This window comes from Sciurus carolinensis, chromosome 6, assembly GCF_902686445.1.
Source record: "Sciurus carolinensis chromosome 6, mSciCar1.2, whole genome shotgun sequence".
Lineage (NCBI taxonomy): Eukaryota > Metazoa > Chordata > Mammalia > Rodentia > Sciuridae > Sciurus > Sciurus carolinensis.
Window position 1 is genome coordinate 108,263,827 of NC_062218.1, and position 20,464 is coordinate 108,284,290.

The 20,464-nt window shown below is 53.2% G+C and overlaps 1 protein-coding gene across 4 annotated transcripts in view; it reads left to right on the plus strand.

The window, feature by feature from the left end:
- The window catches only part of Tcof1 (treacle ribosome biogenesis factor 1), a 36,310-nt gene that overhangs the window by 13,839 nt on the left and 2,007 nt on the right, over positions 1 to 20,464 (plus strand). The window contains exons 8-24 of one of the 4 annotated variants that reach the window (XM_047556647.1): positions 184 to 396; positions 574 to 795; positions 893 to 1,099; positions 1,266 to 1,472; positions 1,673 to 1,915; positions 2,006 to 2,197; positions 4,419 to 4,553; positions 4,742 to 4,933; positions 5,107 to 5,319; positions 7,653 to 7,763; positions 12,282 to 12,468; positions 13,875 to 13,993; positions 15,582 to 15,692; positions 15,915 to 16,158; positions 16,632 to 16,717; positions 17,368 to 17,542; positions 19,198 to 19,734. In XM_047556647.1, the coding sequence (XP_047412603.1) occupies positions 184 to 396; positions 574 to 795; positions 893 to 1,099; positions 1,266 to 1,472; positions 1,673 to 1,915; positions 2,006 to 2,197; positions 4,419 to 4,553; positions 4,742 to 4,933; positions 5,107 to 5,319; positions 7,653 to 7,763; positions 12,282 to 12,468; positions 13,875 to 13,993; positions 15,582 to 15,692; positions 15,915 to 16,158; positions 16,632 to 16,717; positions 17,368 to 17,542; positions 19,198 to 19,734 (3,394 nt within the window). Of the gene's footprint in view, positions 1 to 183; positions 397 to 573; positions 796 to 892; positions 1,100 to 1,265; positions 1,473 to 1,672; positions 1,916 to 2,005; positions 2,198 to 4,418; positions 4,554 to 4,741; positions 4,934 to 5,106; positions 5,320 to 7,652; positions 7,764 to 12,281; positions 12,469 to 13,874; positions 13,994 to 15,581; positions 15,693 to 15,914; positions 16,159 to 16,631; positions 16,718 to 17,367; positions 17,543 to 19,197; positions 19,735 to 20,464 lie in introns of those variants that run through there. The other 3 variants (XM_047556648.1, XM_047556649.1, XM_047556650.1) reach the window with 3 other exon arrangements.

A 20,464-nucleotide genomic window follows, 5' to 3' on the forward strand; every position in this document is an offset into this window, starting at 1 on the left:
AGACAGAAAAGCTACCAGACAACACAGCCTGAGAGCAGAGAAGAGCAAGGGAAGAGGAGCCAGCAGATGGGGAGGCAGGCTGGGGGTCTTAGGAACCCACAGGGCCTCTGGGCTTTGGCCTAAAGGTATCGCCAGAGGATCTTTAGAAGAGGAGAGAATAACCTGCCCTATCTTCTTCACTAGGTAAAGGCCACTGAGAAAATCTTCCAGGCTAGAACTGCCACAGCCTCTGCCAAGGGGATCCCTGGGAAAGGGGCCACTGTGGCACCCCCAGGGAAGGCAGGGCCTGTTGCTCCCCAGGCCACGGTGAAGAGACCAGAGGAGGAACTGGAGAGTAGCAGTGAGGAGGAGTCTGACAGCGAGGAGGAGACCCCAGCCACTGCAGCTCTGCTTCAGGTATAGCTGGGAGGGACATCTTGCAGCCTGTGCTTTCCCAAAGGCCTCCAGGGACTTGTTCTACTCTGTTCTGGGCCCCAGCCCTTTACTGTCTTGCCCTGTGGTGTCATTGGCCTGTCAGGTCTTCTGTCTGTACTTACCTACACCCTGGCTCTCGCCTGCTGTCTTCTACTGCAGGCAAAGTCCTCAGGGAAGAGCCCTCATGTCAGAGATGTCTCAACCCCTGCCAAGGGATCTCCCAGGAAAGGGGCCCCTCCAGTGTCCCCTGGGAAAACAGGACCTGCAGCCATCCAGGCTTCAGCAGGGAAGCCAGAGGAGGACTCAGACAGCAGCAGTGAGGAGTCAGACAGTGAGGCAGGGACACCAGCAACCAAGACCCTAACTGTGAATTCCGCTCAGGTGAGGCTGAAGGACACCCTGCCTGGAAAAGTCTCCTGTGGACTTGTGCATCACCCTCAGGGCACCTTCCCCTGATCTTGTCCTTTGTCACTCCCAGACAAAGCCCCTGGGGAAAATCCCCCAGGTGAGACCTGCCTCAGCTGTGGGCCGGGGACCTTCAGGGCAAGGTGTAGGCCTTGCAGCCTCCGGGAAGGCAGGCTCGGCGGCCTCTGCAGCCCAAGTGAGAAAGGTGGAGGAGGAGTCAGAGAGCAGCAGTGAGGAGTCGGACAGTGAAGGGGAAGTGCCACAAGCCACCTTGACCCAGGTGAGGTCCTTCTGCCAGGCCCTTCCTTTCCTCAGAGCAGGAGCCTGCATGGCCTGCCATCCCCTGCCCCCTTCTGCTCTGTGACTCAGCTTATCCCCTTGGTCTTTCATCTCTGCACACATCACCCCTTGGGCTCTGTCTTCTGATCCCATGTGTCTCACCGCAGGCAAAGCTCTCCGGGAAAACCCTCCAAGTCAAACCTGCCTCGGGTTCTGCCAAGGGGCGCTTGGGGAAAGTGACTGCCCCAGCACCCCCTCAGAAGGCAGGGCCTGGAGTCAGCCAGATCAAGACTGAAAAGTCCAAGGAGGACTCAGAGAGCAGCGAGGCATCATCCGACAGTGAGGAGGAGGCACCAGCTGTGACTCCAGTCCAGGTGAGGCCTGGGGACCAAGGCAGCTACACATCTTGACCTGGAGCTGCCCTCACGTCCAGCCCTACAAGGGACTGTGCTGCCTCCTCAGTCAGCATATGGGTTCCACGTGGTGGGGGAGGACAGCAGTGGGGTTGTACCTCAGGGGAGATGGGGGTGTGATTCCTGGAGCCTTCTCTGACCTATCTTCACTGCCCCCACAGGCAAAACCAGCTCTGAAAACTCCTCAGACCAAGGCTTCCCCCAAGAAAGGCACCCCCATTACCCCTGCATCTTCCAAGACCCCAGTGCACGTGGGCACCCCAGCCCCCTGGAAAGCAGGAACAGTGACTTCATCATCCCCAGCTGTGTCCTGGGGTGCCCAGAGGCCAGAGGAAGATTCTTCAAGCAGTAAAGAAGAGTCGGAGGGTGAGGAAGAGGCTGCTTCTGCCACAGCAGTGGCACAGGTGAGGCCTGCACAGGCTTGCCAGCCTCAGGGCCAGCCCCCTGGTTTTCTCTGGGCTCCTTCGAGACCCATCTTCCTTTCTTTATTCCAGGTGAAGTCTGTGGGGAAAGGCCTCCAAGTGAGAGCTGCCTTGGTGCCCACCAAAGGGCCCTCAGGGCAAGGAACTGCCCCAGCGCCCCCTGGGAAGCCTTCAGTTGCCCAGGTTAGAGCTCAGGATCCTGAAGACTCTGAGAGCAGCGAGGAAGAGTCTGACAGTGAGGAGGAGGCCACCACTCCCGCACCGGTGAGGCCTAGGAGGATCCAGTGGCACCACCCCACACTCGGGCCCCGGCCAGATCTGAGGATGGGTTTGTCTGGGGCCACTCTGGCCTGCTTCTTGCAGAAGCCCCAGGACTGGCCTCCACCAGTTCCATTCCCCACTGTTCTCTCCATAGCTACTCTGCCCAGCAGAGGTCTAGTGTATCCATGGCCCTCTGAGCTCCCATAGATTCCAGTGCTTTCTACACATTTTATTGAGTACCCACTCTGCTGGGGGCTCTCCTGAGCTGGGGTTGCTGTGGCCCTGGCCCTCAAGGAGGTACTCCCTGGAGCAGGGTGTGGACATAGGCCCAGGTCAGTCCAGCATGGCGAGGCAAGGTTGCAGTAGAGGGTGTGTGCCGGGACCAACAGAGTGAGGCGGTCACATCCCGAGTTTTCATGAGTGGTATCTAAGCCAGGGGCTGAAGGTGGAGGGTAGAGGATTCTGGGTAGAGAAAGCCGTCAATGCAAAGATCAGATGGGGGGTTAGGGGAGTGTGCCTGGCTTGGGTACTGCACATCTATATGGTGGCGGGGGCAGATGGCAGGGGTTTGGAGCCAGACTACCTGGTTCAAGTTCCAGCCCATGTCCTAGCACGTGTATTAATCTGCGGGCCTTCTTGTTCCACTATTGTACGTCTGGAACCAGCCCTTCCAGGTGGTTGAGAACGGGACTGGTCTCACCTGCTGCACCCAACAGGGGCCCTGCATCTGGCTCTCACTGGGTGATGTGCAGGTGGCCAGGCTGATATGCAGCAGAATCCAGTCTGGCCTCCCCGCCCCCAAGAGTAGGGAGCAGTGAAGAGTCCCTACACTCATCTACCCCCACTTTTATGATTTTTAATTGTTCTTCTTGGTTTTGTTCAGTAATCGCTCAGAAATTAGTCATTTCTTCTTTTCTCTATACCAGACACATTTCTCTGAATGTTTTTGTACCCCCTCTCGCTGTTGACTTGTGGCAGCACCCAAGGTCCCAGGATTCCTCCACCAAGGTGTTAGGCTCCACCAGGCCCCTTCCAGGTCCATCAGGCTGCTTCCCCTCTGCCTTGCTGCAGACACATTCCAGATCCAGTGCCTCCAGAGTTTTATTGTGCAGATCACTTAAGTATTTGTCTTCCCATCTGAGCCTCCCACCTGTACCATGAGGTGGGTGTTTTATTTTTATTCATTGAACCATGGGTTATTTAGAAGTGGGTTGTTGAATTTCCAAATATCTGGGATTACCCAGGTTTCTTTCTGTTGTTGATTTCTAATTTGATCGTTCTGTGGTTGGAGAACAGCTTTTGTATGTCCTTTTTTATGTATTGAGACTTGTCAGGTCAAGGTGGCCCTTGCAGCTTCTGTTTGTTTCCTCACGTCTGTGTAAAAGACAAGACCCGCTAGGACGACAGGAGTGCTGCACCCATGAGCTCCCAGCCATAGGGACTTTCCCTTCCTGAAGTCCTGACTCTTCATTCCACTTATTTTCATGCACACGAGGGACACTATCTTCTGACACTGACCAGATGACATCTCTGAATGAGGCAGGGCCTTGAGATGATGCCAACTTCATGTTCTGTTTCACATTAGCCAGGCCGACTGCTATACCCCTGGCAAAGATCTCTGGAAATTTCCCTTTGTCATTTTCGTCTCTGTAGATCTGCATTTGCTGGAGACCCTGAGGCATTTTGGAAATTCTCTGGATATCAGTTAAGTTAGATTAGACTGCAGAAAACCTCAAACAACAATGGTTTTTGCCTTGTTCTATTATCCTCAGTACCAGGCTCCCTCCACATAGATTAATATGGCTACTTGAGCCCCATTTATTACAGCAGCATTCCAGCCGGCAGGGAGAAAGAGAAATAAATGTTTCCTATCTTTTATGACCCTCAACTTATATTCCATTTACCAGAATTTAAGGTACCGTTACCTAGCTGAAAGGGAAACTAGAAAACACCTCTGTTCTGGATAGGCTTATGCTTAGCACACACAAAGAAAAATATTTAGAGTTAAGAGTTTTAGTGTTTAATATGTGTAGGTGAGGTTATTGTCCTCATTTTACAGAAGAGGAAACTGAGGCCCAGTGAGATCAAATGCTTTCGCCTTCACACAGCTGTTAAATGAAGGAGCCCAAATCTAGGCTCAGGCATGTGACTGTAGAATCCATGTTCTTGACTAACTGGGCTTGCGCATGTTACCCACTCCTGTAACTTCCTCTTCTCCTTCTAGGCGAAGTCCTCGGGGAATATCCCTCAGGCCAAAGCCAGCCCAGCTCCCACTAGAGCATCCGCCAAAGGGGTAACATCAGCCACCGGAAAAGTGCTCACAGCAGCTGCTCCAGCCAAACAGGTGTCCCCAGCCAAGGCAAGTGGGGCCAGAAGCCGAAAGAAGTGTCGGGAATTGGGGCAGAGGGAAGGACCAAGCAGTGACCCCAGCCTAGACAAGACCGTGCCTAGGCGGGTGACCTCAGGAGTCCTACCATGGGAGAGTTTAGTCTGAAAGGAGTTGTGCTGTCCCCCTGTCTCCAGTAGCATTATCTCCTCTCAATTCAGGGGAAGCCACCAGTGAAAACCCCCCAGAATAGCACCGTCACAATGAGGGGACAGGCATCTGTGCCAGCCATGGGAAGGGCAGTGGCCAGAGCAGCCCAGACCCAGAAGGGGCCCATTGGCAGGGCAGAGGAGGAGGATTCTGAGAGCAGCGAGGAGGAGTCAGACAGTGAGGAGGAGGTGGCACCAGCTCAGGTAGGCCAAGGTGCTGGGTGGGGAGCAGCCCTATACTTGACGTCTGCGCCGGGAGCCGCCAGCATGCCCCAAGCCCAGTCCCTGCAAGGGCCACGCCCCCTCCCCTTTGCCATCAACCTCCTTGTCTCCACACTTCCCCTGTCTCTCTAGCCTCGCCCTATCTCTCACTGCAGGTGAAGCCCTTGGGGAAGAAGCTCCAGGTCAGGGCTGCCTCAGGCCCTGCCAAGGGGTCTCCCAGGAAAGGTGCCCCTCCAGCACCCGCTAGGCCTGTTTCTGCCAAGGCCCAAGCCCCAGACCTGGTGGGGAAGCAGGATGAGGATTCAGACAGCAGCAGTGAGGAGTCTGACAGCGAGGAAGAGACAGTGGCAGCCATGACCCCAGCTCAGGTGAGACCTGCCAGACCTCTGAGCCATCACCATTCACTCCTCAGTTGGAACTCCTCAAGTTCAGGGCCGGGTGGGGAAAGAAGAGCACAGTAAGGCTACAGGTGTAGGATCCCTTCCTCTACTTCATGCCCTTAGGTGGAATTTGCTATAAACCCCCAAACCAAGGTCTCCCCAGTGAAGGGTGTCCTAGGCACTCTCTTAACTACCAGGGCCTCCCTAACTTGGGCAGATACACCAACCTCAGGCAAGTCCAGTCCAGTAGCTCCTGCTAAGATGCAGAGTTTTGAACTGTGGTGCAGGGATCATGAGGTCCAGGGGATGAAGGAAGCTGTACCTCTCACCTGGGCCTGGGCCTCATAGGCAGGTGCATCTTCCCAGGGAAGTCCCAGCTAGCTTAGTGTGAAGCCTTGGTCCTGAGGTGTCGGGAGAGAGGAAATGAGAAATGACCTTTTATCAGGACGGATTTCTCTGATTTCAGAAGGCAGCAGGACTGGCTATGTCCTACAGAAACTTAGGGTGACATTCTAGTTAGGGCTCTGGCATGTGATAAAAGTGGTTGACATTGGCCTGATGGAAGTGATAGATGATGGCAACTGACATTGAGCCTCGGTATTAGGAGAGACAGTGGGTATGTAGCAAAATTAGGGCCCACTGGAGGGACAGTCCTGTCGGAAAACTGCCAGTTGTGACCTTGTAGAAATGTGCCATCATTATGGCCAAATCTTCCATTTCTTGAAGGAAGCCAGAAATCACACCTGGCCAAGTTCCACCCCCTCTTATATTTCCAGTTTCTTCAGGAGTAAAACAAGCACCAAGAATCGTGTTAAATGCTCCTAGCACTAACTAACCTCTGCCTTTGTGCGTGGAAGGCATTGGCCCTCCCCTCGAGGAGCCTGCAGTCTGTAGAGGGAGACAGGTGACTGGATCATGGAAGAATATTCCAGTAGTGCTCTTGTCTCCCAGAGCTAGGAGAACAGGTCTGTAAGAGGCCAGAAGCGAGTACGGTTGAGCTGATCTTGAAGGACAAAACCCAGTTCAAAAAAGCTTCAGCTCTAAGGGGACCAGTTCCTCAACAGCTCAGCATCCCTAGTAACCTGCCAGCCTCCTGGTCATAGCAGGGCTGCAGCATCTTCTAAAGAGCTGTGAACATCCCCAGCAAACCCCTTCCCAGGTTTCCTTGTCCAGATCTTGGGCTGGAGGTACCCAGCCCCTCTCCCTGGTCACTGATGAGGGACCTATAGTTCCTAAGAGTGGCTAGGAAGAGGACCACCCTCCCCAGAGCATGTGATGAGAGCCATCAGAGCAGAGTCAGAGTCCATGAGCAAGGAAGGTAGAGAAGCACAGCTGCTCAGAAAGCAGCCAGCAGCGTACACTGTAGTTGCCCCATTTAAAAATTGGGAAGCTAGAACAAGGCGTGGTGGCGCACACCTGTAATCCTAGCAGCTTAGGGGGCCAAGGCAGGAGAACCAAAGCCAGCTTCAGCATAGTGAGGCCCTACACAACTCAGAGACCCTGTCTCTAAATAAAATAAAGTAAAATATAAATAAGTAAATAAAATGGGAAGCTGGGCACAGTGGCACACACCTATAATCCCAGCAAAGGAGGCCAAGGGAGGAAGATAGCAAGTTCTGGGTCAGCCTTGGCAACTTAAATGGCAACTCAAAAACGAAACGGCCTAAGGACATGGCTTGGTGATAAAGCTCCCCTGGGTTCAATCCCCAGTACTGAAAAAGACAAAAAATAAGAAAAATTAACATTGGGAAATGACACATACAAATCAAGTTCTTTCAGCTCCTCCTGAGGAATTGGGGCTCAGGCCCAGCGGGTGCCACTTCTGACTGGGCTGAGTAACAAAAGGTAGAGTCTAACCTCTGGCCTCTGACTACAGGGCCTGTCCAGCCAGCCCCTCATGCCTGGCCTGGTAGGAAGGAATGGCGGCCAGTAGGCCACTCCTAGGTGGCTCCCACTTTTAGCTGGGAGTGTTAGAACCAGATACGAGCTGTGCTGGGACCAGTGATCTACAATCTTGTCCCAGGCTGCTGGCCCCTTTCAGACCCCAGGCCACCAGCACCACAGCCCCCAGGTTTTATCTGTGTCTAAGTCATATGGTCCTTTCAAGTTCAGAGTCAGCTCTGGAAGAAGATAAGCAGGTGGACATGTATGTGTGCAGTGGCTGTGCGGCTTGCCTGGCCAGCAGCTGTCCCCTGTGTGCGTGTGTGTGAATGGGACTGTGCCATCTTCCCCAGAGAGCCAGAGCACGTGAGGGGAGTGGCTCACTCTCTGTGCTCCCCCTCAGCTAGTACCTCCTCCCCATCATTTTCTTGCCTCCTCAGAAGGATGGTACCTCCAAAACTGCCAGAGGCAAGGCCCTGACCTCAGGACCCACAGAGAAGAACACGAAGGTGTCCTCAGACAGCAGTGGCGAAGAGTTGCCATCAAGCCAGGTAGGCAGCACCTTGTCTGAAGACACTCCAGGCTCAGCTCAGGGAGGGGTGGTGAACTGGGGGTAGGGTGCAGGTCTTTCCCACAGGGAAAACTTGCCACTTTGAAACAGCACTTCACAGTTTCCAGAGCTCTCTCCTTTGACACATTCTTTGGGACAGTAACCCCAGGAGGCAGACTGCAGAGAACAGTTGAGCACACAGGCTTCTAAGCAGGGTGGCAAAGGGTAGAAGCAGGTCCACACCTGTCAGCCTGGGACCCCAGCAAAGGCTATGGCCTCCTGAGGCTCAGCGTTTCAGTTGTAAAATGGATGGGGTGGGTAACGGTGCCTGTCTCCTCATCTGTACTGGCACAGGTACCTCAGGTCCTGTGCAGGAATGCCTGTGATCATCAGGAGGGCAGGTAGCATTGCCCTGTTTGACAGTTGGAGAATGGAGGCCCTGAGAGTTGAGGCAGTTTCCCAGATTCTCAGGAAGAGACTGAGAAGGGCACAAACACTGGCTCCTGGCCCCTTTGTGTCCCTATTCCTGCTTGGGACCAGAACTTCTCTGCAGGACTCATCAGAATCCCAGGGGCCTCACCCAAGACCCCATCCTGAGCAACTGTGGCACCTTAGTGTGCCCTACTACACCCTGGTCCTCTTCAGACCACATCTTCAAGTGGGGACCAAGGATACCTTCTCTGACTGCAAAGACCAAGGAGCTTGGTTTCCTTGTGAACCCAGGCCTTTCTAGCAGCTTCACTGCCCTTTGTCCCCTGGCCCAGTGCTTCTGGAAGCATCTGCCTGGTCTCACCAGCAATGCTGGAGTCCTGCAGCCCCTGCACCAGGGGGCCTGCTTCACCCCTGCTCTTCTGGATCAGGTGTCAGCCCATCAGTCAGGTCCTCCCGACGCTGCTTATACACCTCCACAAAAACGATGGGGTACAACTAATATTATTGTTCCCTTCCTGTGTGCCAGGGGCTGTCTGAACCCCATTTTGAAGTATTCTGTTCAATTCCCACAAGAACCCTGAGGGGAGATCCTTTTGTTATTTCTATGTTAAGGAGGGGGAATGAGGCTTAGAGTTGAGCCACCTGCCCCATCCATTTGAACCCAGGCCATCCACACTTGCCTGCTCCCTGGCCCTGTCGGGGGACATCTCTCTGGGGCTTGGGCTGTGCCCCTGGCTGACTATGGAGCTTTGTGAAGCCTCCCTCTCGGAGGGCTCAGAACAGCTGGGAGGGAGGGGCCCCTCTGCCTTTCTCTGCAGGGGCGGGCTAACACAATTAAAATGAACATCATGCTTAAACTGAACTATTTAATTGGTACGTTAGTCCTGAAGATTCTGGAGCCCCTGTTTGAAAAGCAGAAGGGAAAATAGTCGGCAGTTTGTGCATTCCCTGGGGAAGATTTAGGGAAGATAGGCACTTCCTGGGGAAGCTGTGGCCTCCACCTAGCTAGGGGACTTTCAGCCTCTCAGTCCCCAGTTCTTTAATTGTGATTACTCTCATTAGTAAGCATTTATCAAACATTTTGCTATTGGCAGTTTTTGATGTTTTTCTTATTAGCCCACCAACTGGGCAAAAGTTTGATGCCAAGGTGGTAGGCTGAGCCCCAGGCTTCAAGTCAGGGATGGAGACTGACTCCAGTCTCAGTCACCTCACTGCACCTCAGGCCCATTGTGTAGAGCACGGGCCTCAGCTCGGGCCTGTGCTGCAGCCTGGCTTGGGTGCTGATCAAAAAACAAGTAGTAAGTATATGAGGAATGCATGCGTTAAATAGCTCGAGGGAGCCATTCCATGACACGTGTGTCACAGTATGGATGTACACCAAGGGTATACATGGTTTTTACCTACCAGCTAAATTAATATTTTTGGAAGTGCTGCTTGTGCTCTATAATTTTGCCAAAACAACAAAAAACATAGGCCCTGCCCTCAGAGTTTCAGAGAGGAAAAAAAGAGAAATCTGTAAGAAACAAAGTTAGGGGGTTAAATTTAGGCCTAATGTGAATGGTACTAAGAGGAGCTCCTGGCTGGTCCCGGGAGAACTAACTTCCAATCCTGCATTTCAGAGCAGTTTGCTGGTCACCCTGGACAAGGCCCTTTGCCTTCTTTGGGCCTCAGCCTTTTGAACCCCTGCAGCAAGGCTCAAAACTCAAAATTCTCAGCCACATCCCCAAAGAGTAGAATTTCTTAGTCCCCCAGGGTGGGACTGGCCCAGGATCTGCTAACTAACCCACAGACAGGTTTTTGTCTCGTTTCTGAGGTGCTGGGGATGAGCCAGGGCCTCCCTGTGCTCAGCCCTCCTGCTTCCACTGAGCTACACTTCCAGCCCCACAGGCAGTTTTGATAGGAGCTGTTGGAGCAGTCGTGCCTTTGTGACCGTGTCCCATGCTGGGGTCAGCAGCCTGAGCCACCAGTCCCACCTGGCCCCAGACTTGCTGAGTGAGGACACAAGTTGTGAGCTCAGCTTTAACAGGAAGCAGGTAGTACCCAGGAAACCTCTGGCTTCTTCCCACAGGCACCAGAGCGTGAGTGGGAAGGGAACCCTGGGCTCCTCCTGGTCCTTAGTGCCGTCCACCTACAGGTGTGGCCTCGGGCTCAGAGTTTCTCTGACCAGCCCAGGAGCATCCCTGCATGAGCTCTTTTGCAGTCTGCCCACCCCAGTGACATGACAGGGACCACTATTAGCCCTTTCAACAGGTGAGAAACTGGGTCTCAGGGTTCTGGAGCTTGACCACACAGGGCTGTCATGGCAGAGAAAGGCATAAAAGCAGGTATCCCCTGCACCCTGGGTGACACAGCCCTCCTCTTTGAACTCTCCAGGACTGATCTTTGAGCTCCTGCTTAGAATAGTACTGGGCTGTGGGCCCCTTGTGGCCCAACCGCCCTCTGCATCCGGGCCCCTGCACCACCTCCCTCCCACAGCCCAGCGGCCAGGCCGGGCCGGGGTGGCGTGGGCAGGTGGAGCTGGGAGGAGGCTCTGCTGCTGCGCTGCTTTTAACATCCTGAGACGCTATTGTTTGCCTCAGTGGGTTCGTTGCCTCTCTTGGTCCCCGACAATCTGTTCTTCTGTCTCCTCACATATATATAGATCCCCCTCCTTCCACGGCAAGCCTTCTCCCACTTTGCATCCTTCTCTTTTTCATCACGTGGGAAGGAAGGCTCTGGAAGTGGCAGATCAGAGCAGCCGTGGGGGAGGCTGTTTGGCAGGGGTAGGAAGGGCCTAAGCCGAGCAGAGCTTCCACCCTCGGGCAGGCACCTTTCTGCTGTGGTTTTTACTTTACCTCTTTGCAGCGCAGCATCTTGGGTGATAGTTGGTGACAAACCAGGCCCAAGAGGTGGGCAGGATGGTATGGCGAACAAACCCTGCCCGACACCTAACTACCCCCAACCCAGACCTCAAGTCAGCACTGACATTTCAAAAGTGGAAAGTAGATGTTCCCCAGTCCTTGGGTCATGGCTCTGCCTGCTCTCACTGGCTGGGTGCAGCCCTGGAGTCCCTGATGTGTGGGTGGCACATTCTAGGAGCTGTGGTTCCCAGTTAGACATCTGCCTCACATCAGGGAGCCACTGTTACCACCTACTTTTCCTGTCACTTTCTCGGTGGGACATGGAGAGCCCACCCAAAGGTGAAGCGGTATAAAGAACCCACAGCCATCCTCACCTCTGCGGTCACATAACCTGGCCACTTTGAAGCTGGTCTCAGACCTGCCCTCTCATCCACTAGGAGTTCAGTGTGCTGCTCTGAATGAGGACTCTTTCTTTTTTCTTTCTTTTAAGCACAACCACGATTCTATATCACATCTAAAAAAACTGACCTACCCAGGCAGTGTTGTCATTTTCCCAATTATCTCATGAATGCTATTTTTTATATTTGGTGTGTTCAAAAAGATTCCAAATCAGGACCACACGCTGCATTAGGTTATTAATCCCTTTAAATCTTAATCCATGGGTTCTTCCCTACCCAACCACCCCTGTTTCCCTCCAGTATTTTATGTGTTGACGAACTAGGTCAGTGTAGTGGGGCTGGGCCACATCTCAGGACGACCGTGTCAGAGTTGCTACGATGGAGAGAGCTAGACTAGAAACAGCTTCCTGGGAGAATCTTACCTTATGGCCAGGTCACTGAGAAAGACTTTAGGGCTCCCACTCAGCAGGTCTCTGAAGTCAGCCAGAGGAAAGAAGGCTCAGTTGAACGTTGCGGCTTTTAGTAAGCTCTGCGACGGTGGGCACCTCTCTTTCCCTCTCTGGACTTGTAGACCTCCCACCTGTAAGTGCATCTGATATGGCTGCACTCGGGTTCACTGTCAGGATCAGGTGGGCTCCTGTGAGCTGTGAGGTGCTGTGCTGGGTCTTGGAAGGTGCCATGGGATGTGTGTGGGCTGGGAGTACCCTGGGCAGCTAGAATGGCCTCTGCCCAGCTGCCCATGAACTCCTTGGATCCCTTGCCTTACAAAGTCCTCCCCAATCCTGTCTTCCCCTTTCCCTGGCCAAGCCTTTAATCACTGGGGGGTATGTTCTGTTTTTGTTTTTCAAGGTGATTAAACCCCCTCTGATTTTTGTCGACCCTAATCGTAGTCCAGCTGGCCCGGCTGCTACTCCTGCACAGGCCCAAGCTGTGAACACCCCAAGGAAGGCCCGGGTCTCAGACAGCACCGCCGGGCGCTCCTCCTCCGAGAGCGAGGATGAGGACCTGATCCCCGCCACGCAGTCCTCCACGCCCGGTGAGTGCAGCCCTGCGCGCAGTGCTGATGCCCTGCTTCACCTGTCAGGCTCAGCTGGGTGGAGCTGCTGGCATTACCCCCATTGAGGCCAGACGGGACAGGATGCTGGTCGAGTTGCATAGCAAGGCATTGGTCAGGCCAGGATTCTGGGCCCTGCGTTGTCACTCTGATGAAGGGTGACCTTTGGTTCTAGAGATTATCACTTCCAAGACTGCTCTGCCAGCTCTAAGCAGCGTGAGACTCAGGGTTAGGGTTAGGGTTAGGGTTAGGGTTAGAGACTCAGGACAGTGACTAGAAGCTACTGGGACCAGGATCTTAATCACTGTCTTAATCACTGACTGACTGGGGTGGGCCCTTAAGAGCAGTGAGCTTGCCATCCCTGGTGGCATTTAAGAGTTGAGGTAATCTAAGCAGAGATGTTGCAAGGATGGATTTCATCTATCAAGAAAAGGTAGGACCAGATCTGGGGTGTCCTTAACTTAAAATAATCTGTGATTCTATCAATTACTCTATTACTTTATTGTTGTTATTATTACTCTTATTGTTGTTATAACACTTTTAAAAAGGAAACCATACCTAATGATGGTAAGGTAATTAAGAAATGCAGATTAGCACAAAAGAAAAAATATAAGCTGGGCATCATGTTTCCCCCTATAATCCCAGCTATTACAGATGCTGAGTCAGGATATTTGCATGTTTGAGACCAGTCTGGGCAACTTAGTGAGACCCCACCTCAAAATAAGAGAGAGAGAGAAAGAAAAAATGTCACTGATAACCCCCCTGCCCGCATCCCAAATTATTACTTCTGTCATTTCACTCCTGCTGACTTGACCAAAGCCTAAGGTACACCTGTGTTTCTAAAGTGGACCATACTGTACACAGTGCTTGTCATCTTCAGGGGTATGTTGTGACGTTGTCGTGGGTTTGTCAGTACATATGTGATTCCTACTGGCTATAAGGTAGTGCCACGTTCCATTCTGCCAGCACCATATTAGAGGAGACAGAGGGTCTTGTCTTTGGCTCTGATTGAGCAGCTCTCCAGTGAACCCTTGTGGAACATCCTGTGCAGATATTTGGGTGATTCTCATGACAGACCATTTTACCTGAAGGTTCTCTGGTACCAGTGTCCCAGCATGTGGCTCAGGAATAGCAAGCAGCCTGACTGGCCAAGAGGAGAGGGCATGAGGAAAAAGCTGGGGGGTGGGTCACTGCCCTAGTAGCCATTTAATGCCCCCAAGCCCTGTTGGATCCCCGCCTGGAATGCTTGGTGTGCAAGTGAAACCTCTCCCTGTGTAAGGCCTAAGCACAGCACTGGGTTCCCAGGATGGACTGATGACTGGGTTTTGCTACCACTGAGGAGGCCATGGGACTTCTGCACCCTGATATGCACCTGTCCTCCATTTCAGCTGTTAAAACCAATGTGACTGTGCCCACTGCCCACTCACGGACAACCCCCAGAACCAACGGCAGTGAGGAATCCAGTCGGGCATCAGAAGGCAAGAAACAGGAGACGGCAGCCACTCAGGTACTGGGTAGACAGGGCGGGAGGACAGCTGGTTCCACTGCAGTGCCTGTCTCCCACCCACCAACAGCACTGGCCTCACAGCCAGAGGCCTTCCTGTCTTTCCAGCCATAGACCTGATGCCAGATTCCCAAATCACCTTTGTATTGTAGGAATTGCTTTCAAAGGGCATGGTGGCACACACCTGTAATCCCAGTGAATCAGGAGGCCAAGGCAAGAGGATTACAAGTTTGAGGCCAGCCTCAGCAACTTAAGGAGACTATCTCTAAATATAAAATGAAAAGGGCTAGGGATGTAGCTTGGTGGTAAAGCAGCCCTGGGTTCAATCCCAGTACCAAAACAAGAAACATAGAATCAGAATGACTTTCAGGGAACCCACAACTGAGCAGAGCCAGCTTCACTCCTGGACTCCCTTGTCAGTTTTTTCAGCATGGTGGAGCTTCTGATCTGTTTTCTTCCTCCCACTTTTGAAATGCCATGAACCAAAGTTGCCCTTTTTGGTGTTTGGAACAATGACTTTAGCATTCTTCACAGCCTTTCCCATTTTTAGTGCATTGTTATTTGGCCCTTGCCTGAAGATGAAAACACAGTGACCCACTATTCAGATGATAAAACTGAGCACATACCCGCATCAGAGCTGTGGCTTGATCAGAATTGGGCAGGGCCAGAACCCAGACCTCCTGACTCCCAGTCCCTGCTCTTTCCAGCCATATGGGTTTGTTATCCCATTGAGAAGGAGCTCACTGTATCCCACCCACTTCTTCCTGAGAGGGCAAGAGAAAGTTGCAATAGGGGGCAGCGCCAACTTGGAGGGGCTGATGTGCCACCTGCTCACTGGGTGCACCACAAGTGCTGTCTCAAGAAGGGCCTCTGGGACTGCGCTGGTGGGTAACCAGCGTGTGGTCACAACACCCCCAAACCCACACCTGTTTGGCTACTCAGCCAGTAGATGGTGCTGACCATCTACCCATGCCAGACATGGGCTATAACAGGAACAAGACAGGGAGGGTCCCTCCCCTCATGGTGTTCTCAAACCAGCCAGGAAGCAGGCATTAAACAAGGAAATCAAATAGAAACAAGATCCTCGCCAACTGCTTGGTGCTAGGAAGGAAACAGTATAAACCAGGGAATAATGAGTGTCTGCTTTAGGATGGACAGGGAAGACCCTCCCGACCAAGGAGGTGAGCTGGGGGCACCCTGCAGGTAGGGAAGTTGAAGTTCTCACTCCCTGACTGTTGGTGGGTACATGAAGTAGGAGTAACACCCAGGGGGACCCCCAAGCTAGAGGCACATCCTGAAGAGAGTGCAGATTAGCGGTGGGCCTCTGGTGGAACTGAGCTACTTCCCTTCCTTGCTGGGAGCTATCTCTACTCTGAGAACAAGGTGACTTGCTCATAACCTTAAACCTGCCACCCATCTTTCTGCCCAAGTGGTGAAATTGCCCCTTTAATTGTCCCTCAGTCCTCGACTCCCAGCCCGTGGCTCTTCATGCTTGGGTCCCCTCACCCCAGCCAGAGAGGGTCTGACCAGGCCTGACATGGATAGCATCTCAATTACCCGTGGTCTCAGGGCTACCCCTCACTGTCCACAGGTGGCAAAGCAGAACCCAGCTTCCCTCCCACTGACGCAGGCTGCCCTGAAAGTTCTCACCCGTAAAGCAAATGAGGCCCAGCCTCCTGCCAGGACTCAGTCTTCAAGTGAGGTGAGCTTGGGAAGCAGGGCTACCAGACCTGCCACAGGGAGGGTACAGGCACAACTCTGGGTCTTCATGGGTCTCCGTGGGCTGGTGTGTAAGAAGAAGCTACAGCATCCACCCTAGAATCATGGGAAGGATCCCGGAGATCACCTGTGTGGCCCCATTGCTGTGCTCAGCAGGCACCGTACTGCTTGGCCTGACCTTCTGCTCTTTCTTTCACCAAATTAGGTTGGCAGTGCTGTGGGAGCACTCCCTGTGACTCGTCCCCAGAGCTCCCCTGTCCAGGCCAAAGTGACCAACAAGCTCAAACAACCCAAGCTTCCTGCAGGCCAACAGGCCACAGCCACTCCCTCTGGCTGCCCCAAAGCCAAAGACCCTGGGAGCTCAGATGACAGCGAGGACAGCAGCGATAGCTCTTCGGGAAGCGAGGATAATAGGGAACCCCAGAAGGCCAAGTCAACTCCAAGGCTAGGTGAGGGTGCTAGGAGGGAAAGTCCAGGGCTGGGGGTGGGGTGCAGCCTGGTAGATCCGAGGCTTTGGCCTTAGCTCGTTATGTATCCCAGCTTGATCTGAGACCTTGGCCATGTCATTCCACATTGGATCTCAGTTCACCCATGTGTATTGCCCTCTGAGGAAGTCCATCCAGGTGATTTCAAAGACCTGACTCTTATTGAGCTGCTGGTAGCCTCTTAGTATCAGGCTCCTCTAATTGACTCCCCTAATTCCCAAGACCATGCTTCCCGACAGAAGAACGCAGGGAATATAAGTGGGGCCTTGGGAGTTGGAGTTGAAGGCCGGGAATAGCGTTGATGTAGAGGAGCAATAGGAAGCCATGGGCAGGAGAGGGAGGGACACAGACCTGGCATCTCAGGCCTATTAAGGGCTCACTCTGCCTGACTGACAAGAGCCACTAGGGACCCCAACAGGATACCTTTGTTTCTCCAGTATCTCCAGCCCCCTCCGGGAAGGAGACCTTGGTAGAGGAGACCACAGCAGAGTCCAGCGAGGATGAAGTGGTGGCACCTTCCCAGGTAATTGCCGGGAGAGGGCTGACTGCCCAAGGGCTTGGGCTGCACTCTTAGACCAGGCGTCCTCAGCTCAGACTTCTGGCCCCCTCCTCTTGCCCTGGGCAAGGTCATGCCTGCAAAGGCACCAGGCTACTGGGCTCGCTGGTGCACACTTGGAATCCCAGTGGTTCAGGAGGCTGAGGCAGAAGGGTCACAAGTTTAAAGCCAGCCTCAGCCACTTAGTGAGACTCTATCTCTAAATAAAATATAAAAAAGGACTGAGGATGCTGCTCAGTGGTTAAGTGCCTCTGGGTTCAATCCCTGGTACAAAAAAAAAAGAAAGAAAAGAGCCAGGCGAGCGCCTACCCAGAGTCTTAGGAGCCCAAGCAGTTAACCATCTGGGTCTGTGAAAAGGATTCACCTTGATTCGAGTGAGGCTCAAACAAACATGTCTTAACCAGGTTTCTTTAAGGTTACTCTTGCTATGCATGGCAGGTGTAATGATTTTTGCATTTGCATTCATAAGAAATTTCCCATTTGGATGTACTTGTCTAAAATAGTTCAGGAGGTGCACTCTGAGGGCTGAAGCACCCTGGGCCGGTTTCCTCACAGCAGGTCATGCTTCTGGGCTGGGCGGATGGGCTTGCAGCTTCTTTCACACTGGGCTTCTTCAGTCTCTCCTCTCAGGTTATGTGACCCCAGGGCTGACCCTGGCCAATTCCCAGGCTTCAAAGGCGGCTCTAAAGCCAGACTCCAGCCCCTTGGTTTCCTCTGCTCTGGCACACAAAGATGACCCAGATGGCAAGCAGGAGTCTCAACACACAGCAGGCACCATTTCCCTTAAAACAGGTAAGTCAAGGAACAGTACAACTTGGAAGGACAAGACAGTGGGCCTCCTTTGTCCTCCTGCAGCAACAATGCCACCAACATGGTCCTGTCTGCCACCAGGGCCTCTCCACATGAGGGACTTTTGTCTCAAATGAGACCTAGCGGTACTTCTCGAAGTGCTGGTGGACTCTACCCTGAGGTGTGGCTCCCGTGGTTTGGGCAGCCCAGGAGCCTGGTGTATCCAGCTGGGGGAAGCTGGTTGCAGCTGTAGGAGAATGTCTGCCTGGAGGAAGCAGCATCTTGGCTTGTGCAGTAGGCCTCACTCTCCAGCCAGCCCTATTGACTTTCTTCCCTGCACACAGGATCATGGTGTGGGGTGTGGGCACTGAGGATGGCTCAGTCAGAAGACTGGAGGCCTGTTTGCAGGAGTTGGCAATGGACCAGCCCAGAGCCACTCTGATGTACTCTAAAGTGTTGACAATCCCCTGGCCACCCTGGGTTTCTAAACATGTCTAACACAGGCCCTGCAGAGGGTGATGCTTCCAGGGCATGTCAAGGTATGACCCACAGAAAATAGTCACATGGCCTTTGGAGGGCAGACTGGAGGGCCTGTGGGCATGATCAGGCTCACTGCATGTGGCAGTGAGCAGCCTCCAGCCATGAGTGACAAGGATGCCCCTCAAAGTGATCACCTCCAGAACCAAACCACTGAGCCCCCTTCCCCTTCCAGAGCTCACCTTGTAAGCTTTGTGCCTGTGTAGCCCAGAATGAAGTAGAGACCTATCCGGGTCAGAGGCAGCATCCAGAGGCAGTGGCGAGGCCCAGTCTTTGGGCTTTAAGCTGCAGCTTCGTGTGCTGGGTCAGGAGCATAGTCGTTGCTCACTTTCCTCCCCAGTGTTCTTTGTGAGAGGCGGGTGTGACAAGGAGACATTTTAGAGGGGGCTGTGGAAGGTTTTTTTTACACGTGTAGTCAGCACACAATTATCAGAGGCAAGCAGAGGCGTGGAAAATTCTAAACAAAGGCTGCACCAGAAGTCACTCTGGCAGGCAGTAGACCTGCTTAGTCAGCCACCACTTGTGCACCCAGGAACCCCCCAGGCTGCCTTGAGCCCTGGCCAGAAAGGGCCAAGGGCCCACTGTATTGATGGATTGTGAATTGTCAACAAGGGCTTCACTTTTATTTTATATCTATAGTTTCTAAAGAGGGAATCATCATTCATCCATTTCCACATTTTACAAGCAGGGAAACAGCCCTTGAGAGGAGCTGGGTCCCAGCTAGAGTCACGTAAGTTAAACTTGGAGACAAGCACTCCTGACCCACCTCTGGACTCTTGGCTAGTTGATAGCATCTCCCTCCTGTTTGCCCTTTCATCTCGTTGATAGATTTCAGGCCCTCACGTCAATGTTCTGGGTTCATTGTCCATCCCCAACCCTAATTGGAGTGGAGTTTTGGTGTAAGAAGACAAAAGAGCTCTAAGTTGAAGGTGAGGTCCAGGTGTGAGGAAGGTGTGAACTTTGGAGACTAGATGGGGCCGAGTGACCACTGAACCTCACCTTCCCGTCCATACCATTGTAAGAGGAGGAGCGTTCTTCCCTTGCATCCCCTGAGCTCTTGCCAGATGAGAGTTGTCCCCCAGCTCCCCCAGATCTGGGACTCCCAACTCCTTTCTCCACAGGTAAAAAGGAAGCCACCTCAGGCACCACACCTCGGAAGCCCACAAAGGGAGCCCCAAGCACCACAGACTCAACACAGGCACTGCAGAGCAGCATCGCCCAGCGCCTCCTGGGGGAGCCCTGGCCCCTGAGTGAGGCCCAGGTGCAGGCCTCTGTGATGAAGGTCCTGACAGAGCTGCTGGAGCAGGAAAGGAAGAAAGCCGCAGATGCCACCAAGGAGAGCAGCAGGAAAGGCCGGAAGCGGAAGCTCTCAGGAGACCAGTCCGCCGTCAGAGCCCCCAAGAGCAAGAAGAAGAAGCAGCTAGCAGCCGGAGAAAGTGGGGAGGGTGCTGTTTCTTCAGAAAAGGCCTCCAGGACTTCCAAAGGGAAATCAAAGAGAGACAAAGCAAGTGGCAACACAAAGGAGAAGAAGGGGAAGGGATCTTCCGGCTCCCAAGGGGCCAAGGACAAGCCAGAAGGGGAGCTGGGGACAGTGAAGGTTGAAGGTGGAGATCAGAATGACCCAAAAAGCAAAAAAGAGAAGAAGAAATCTGATAAGAGTAAGTGACCTTGCTTTCCTAGGCCCATGCTGAGGGTGGCAGGGGTCCTAGGTACCTCTTGATCTGGCCGTGCAGAGGGAGATCCCTGGGAAGTGGTTTATCAAGGGTCTTGGGCAGCTAGTGGCAAAGCCAAAAAAAGATTCCAGAGCACCCAGAGCAGTGCTGTGTGCCAGCTCCCCAAATCCCAGAAAGTTCCCTTAGCAACTGGCAGTCACATTTATTTTCAGTTTCAGTCTTCTGGAAGGTCCAGGTTCAGGCTGCAGCCTGATGAGGGCAGGTCATGGTGTCCTCTGCCCCTTTGGCCCATGTCAGATCTTGGAGGAGCCTGTTTTTCCTGCCAGCTCTGGGGTGCAAAGTGAACCAGAACAGCTGAGTCCTCGTTATCTCTCTAGACCTTGGTTTCCCATTCCCTGAGCCCTGTGCTGGAGTCTGCACTCAGTAGGCCCTTGTCAGCCCTCAGGCCAGCACAAGAGGTATTTCATTCCCATTTTGCAGGTGGAGAACTGAGACTCAGAGGAGAGGCTGCTCAGGGTCACGGGTTTTCACCAGCTCCAAACAGGCAGCCCTCTCAAGTGCTGCACCAGCAGTGGTAGAGGAGTATGGAAGGCAGGGTAGAAGCCTAATGCCCCTACCCTCCAGGACGAGACAGAGTGGCCCTCAGAGCAGGACGCTTGGCTCCTTGGTGCTCAAAGCTGTACTAGATTCCCACTTTCCTTTCAAAATAATTGTG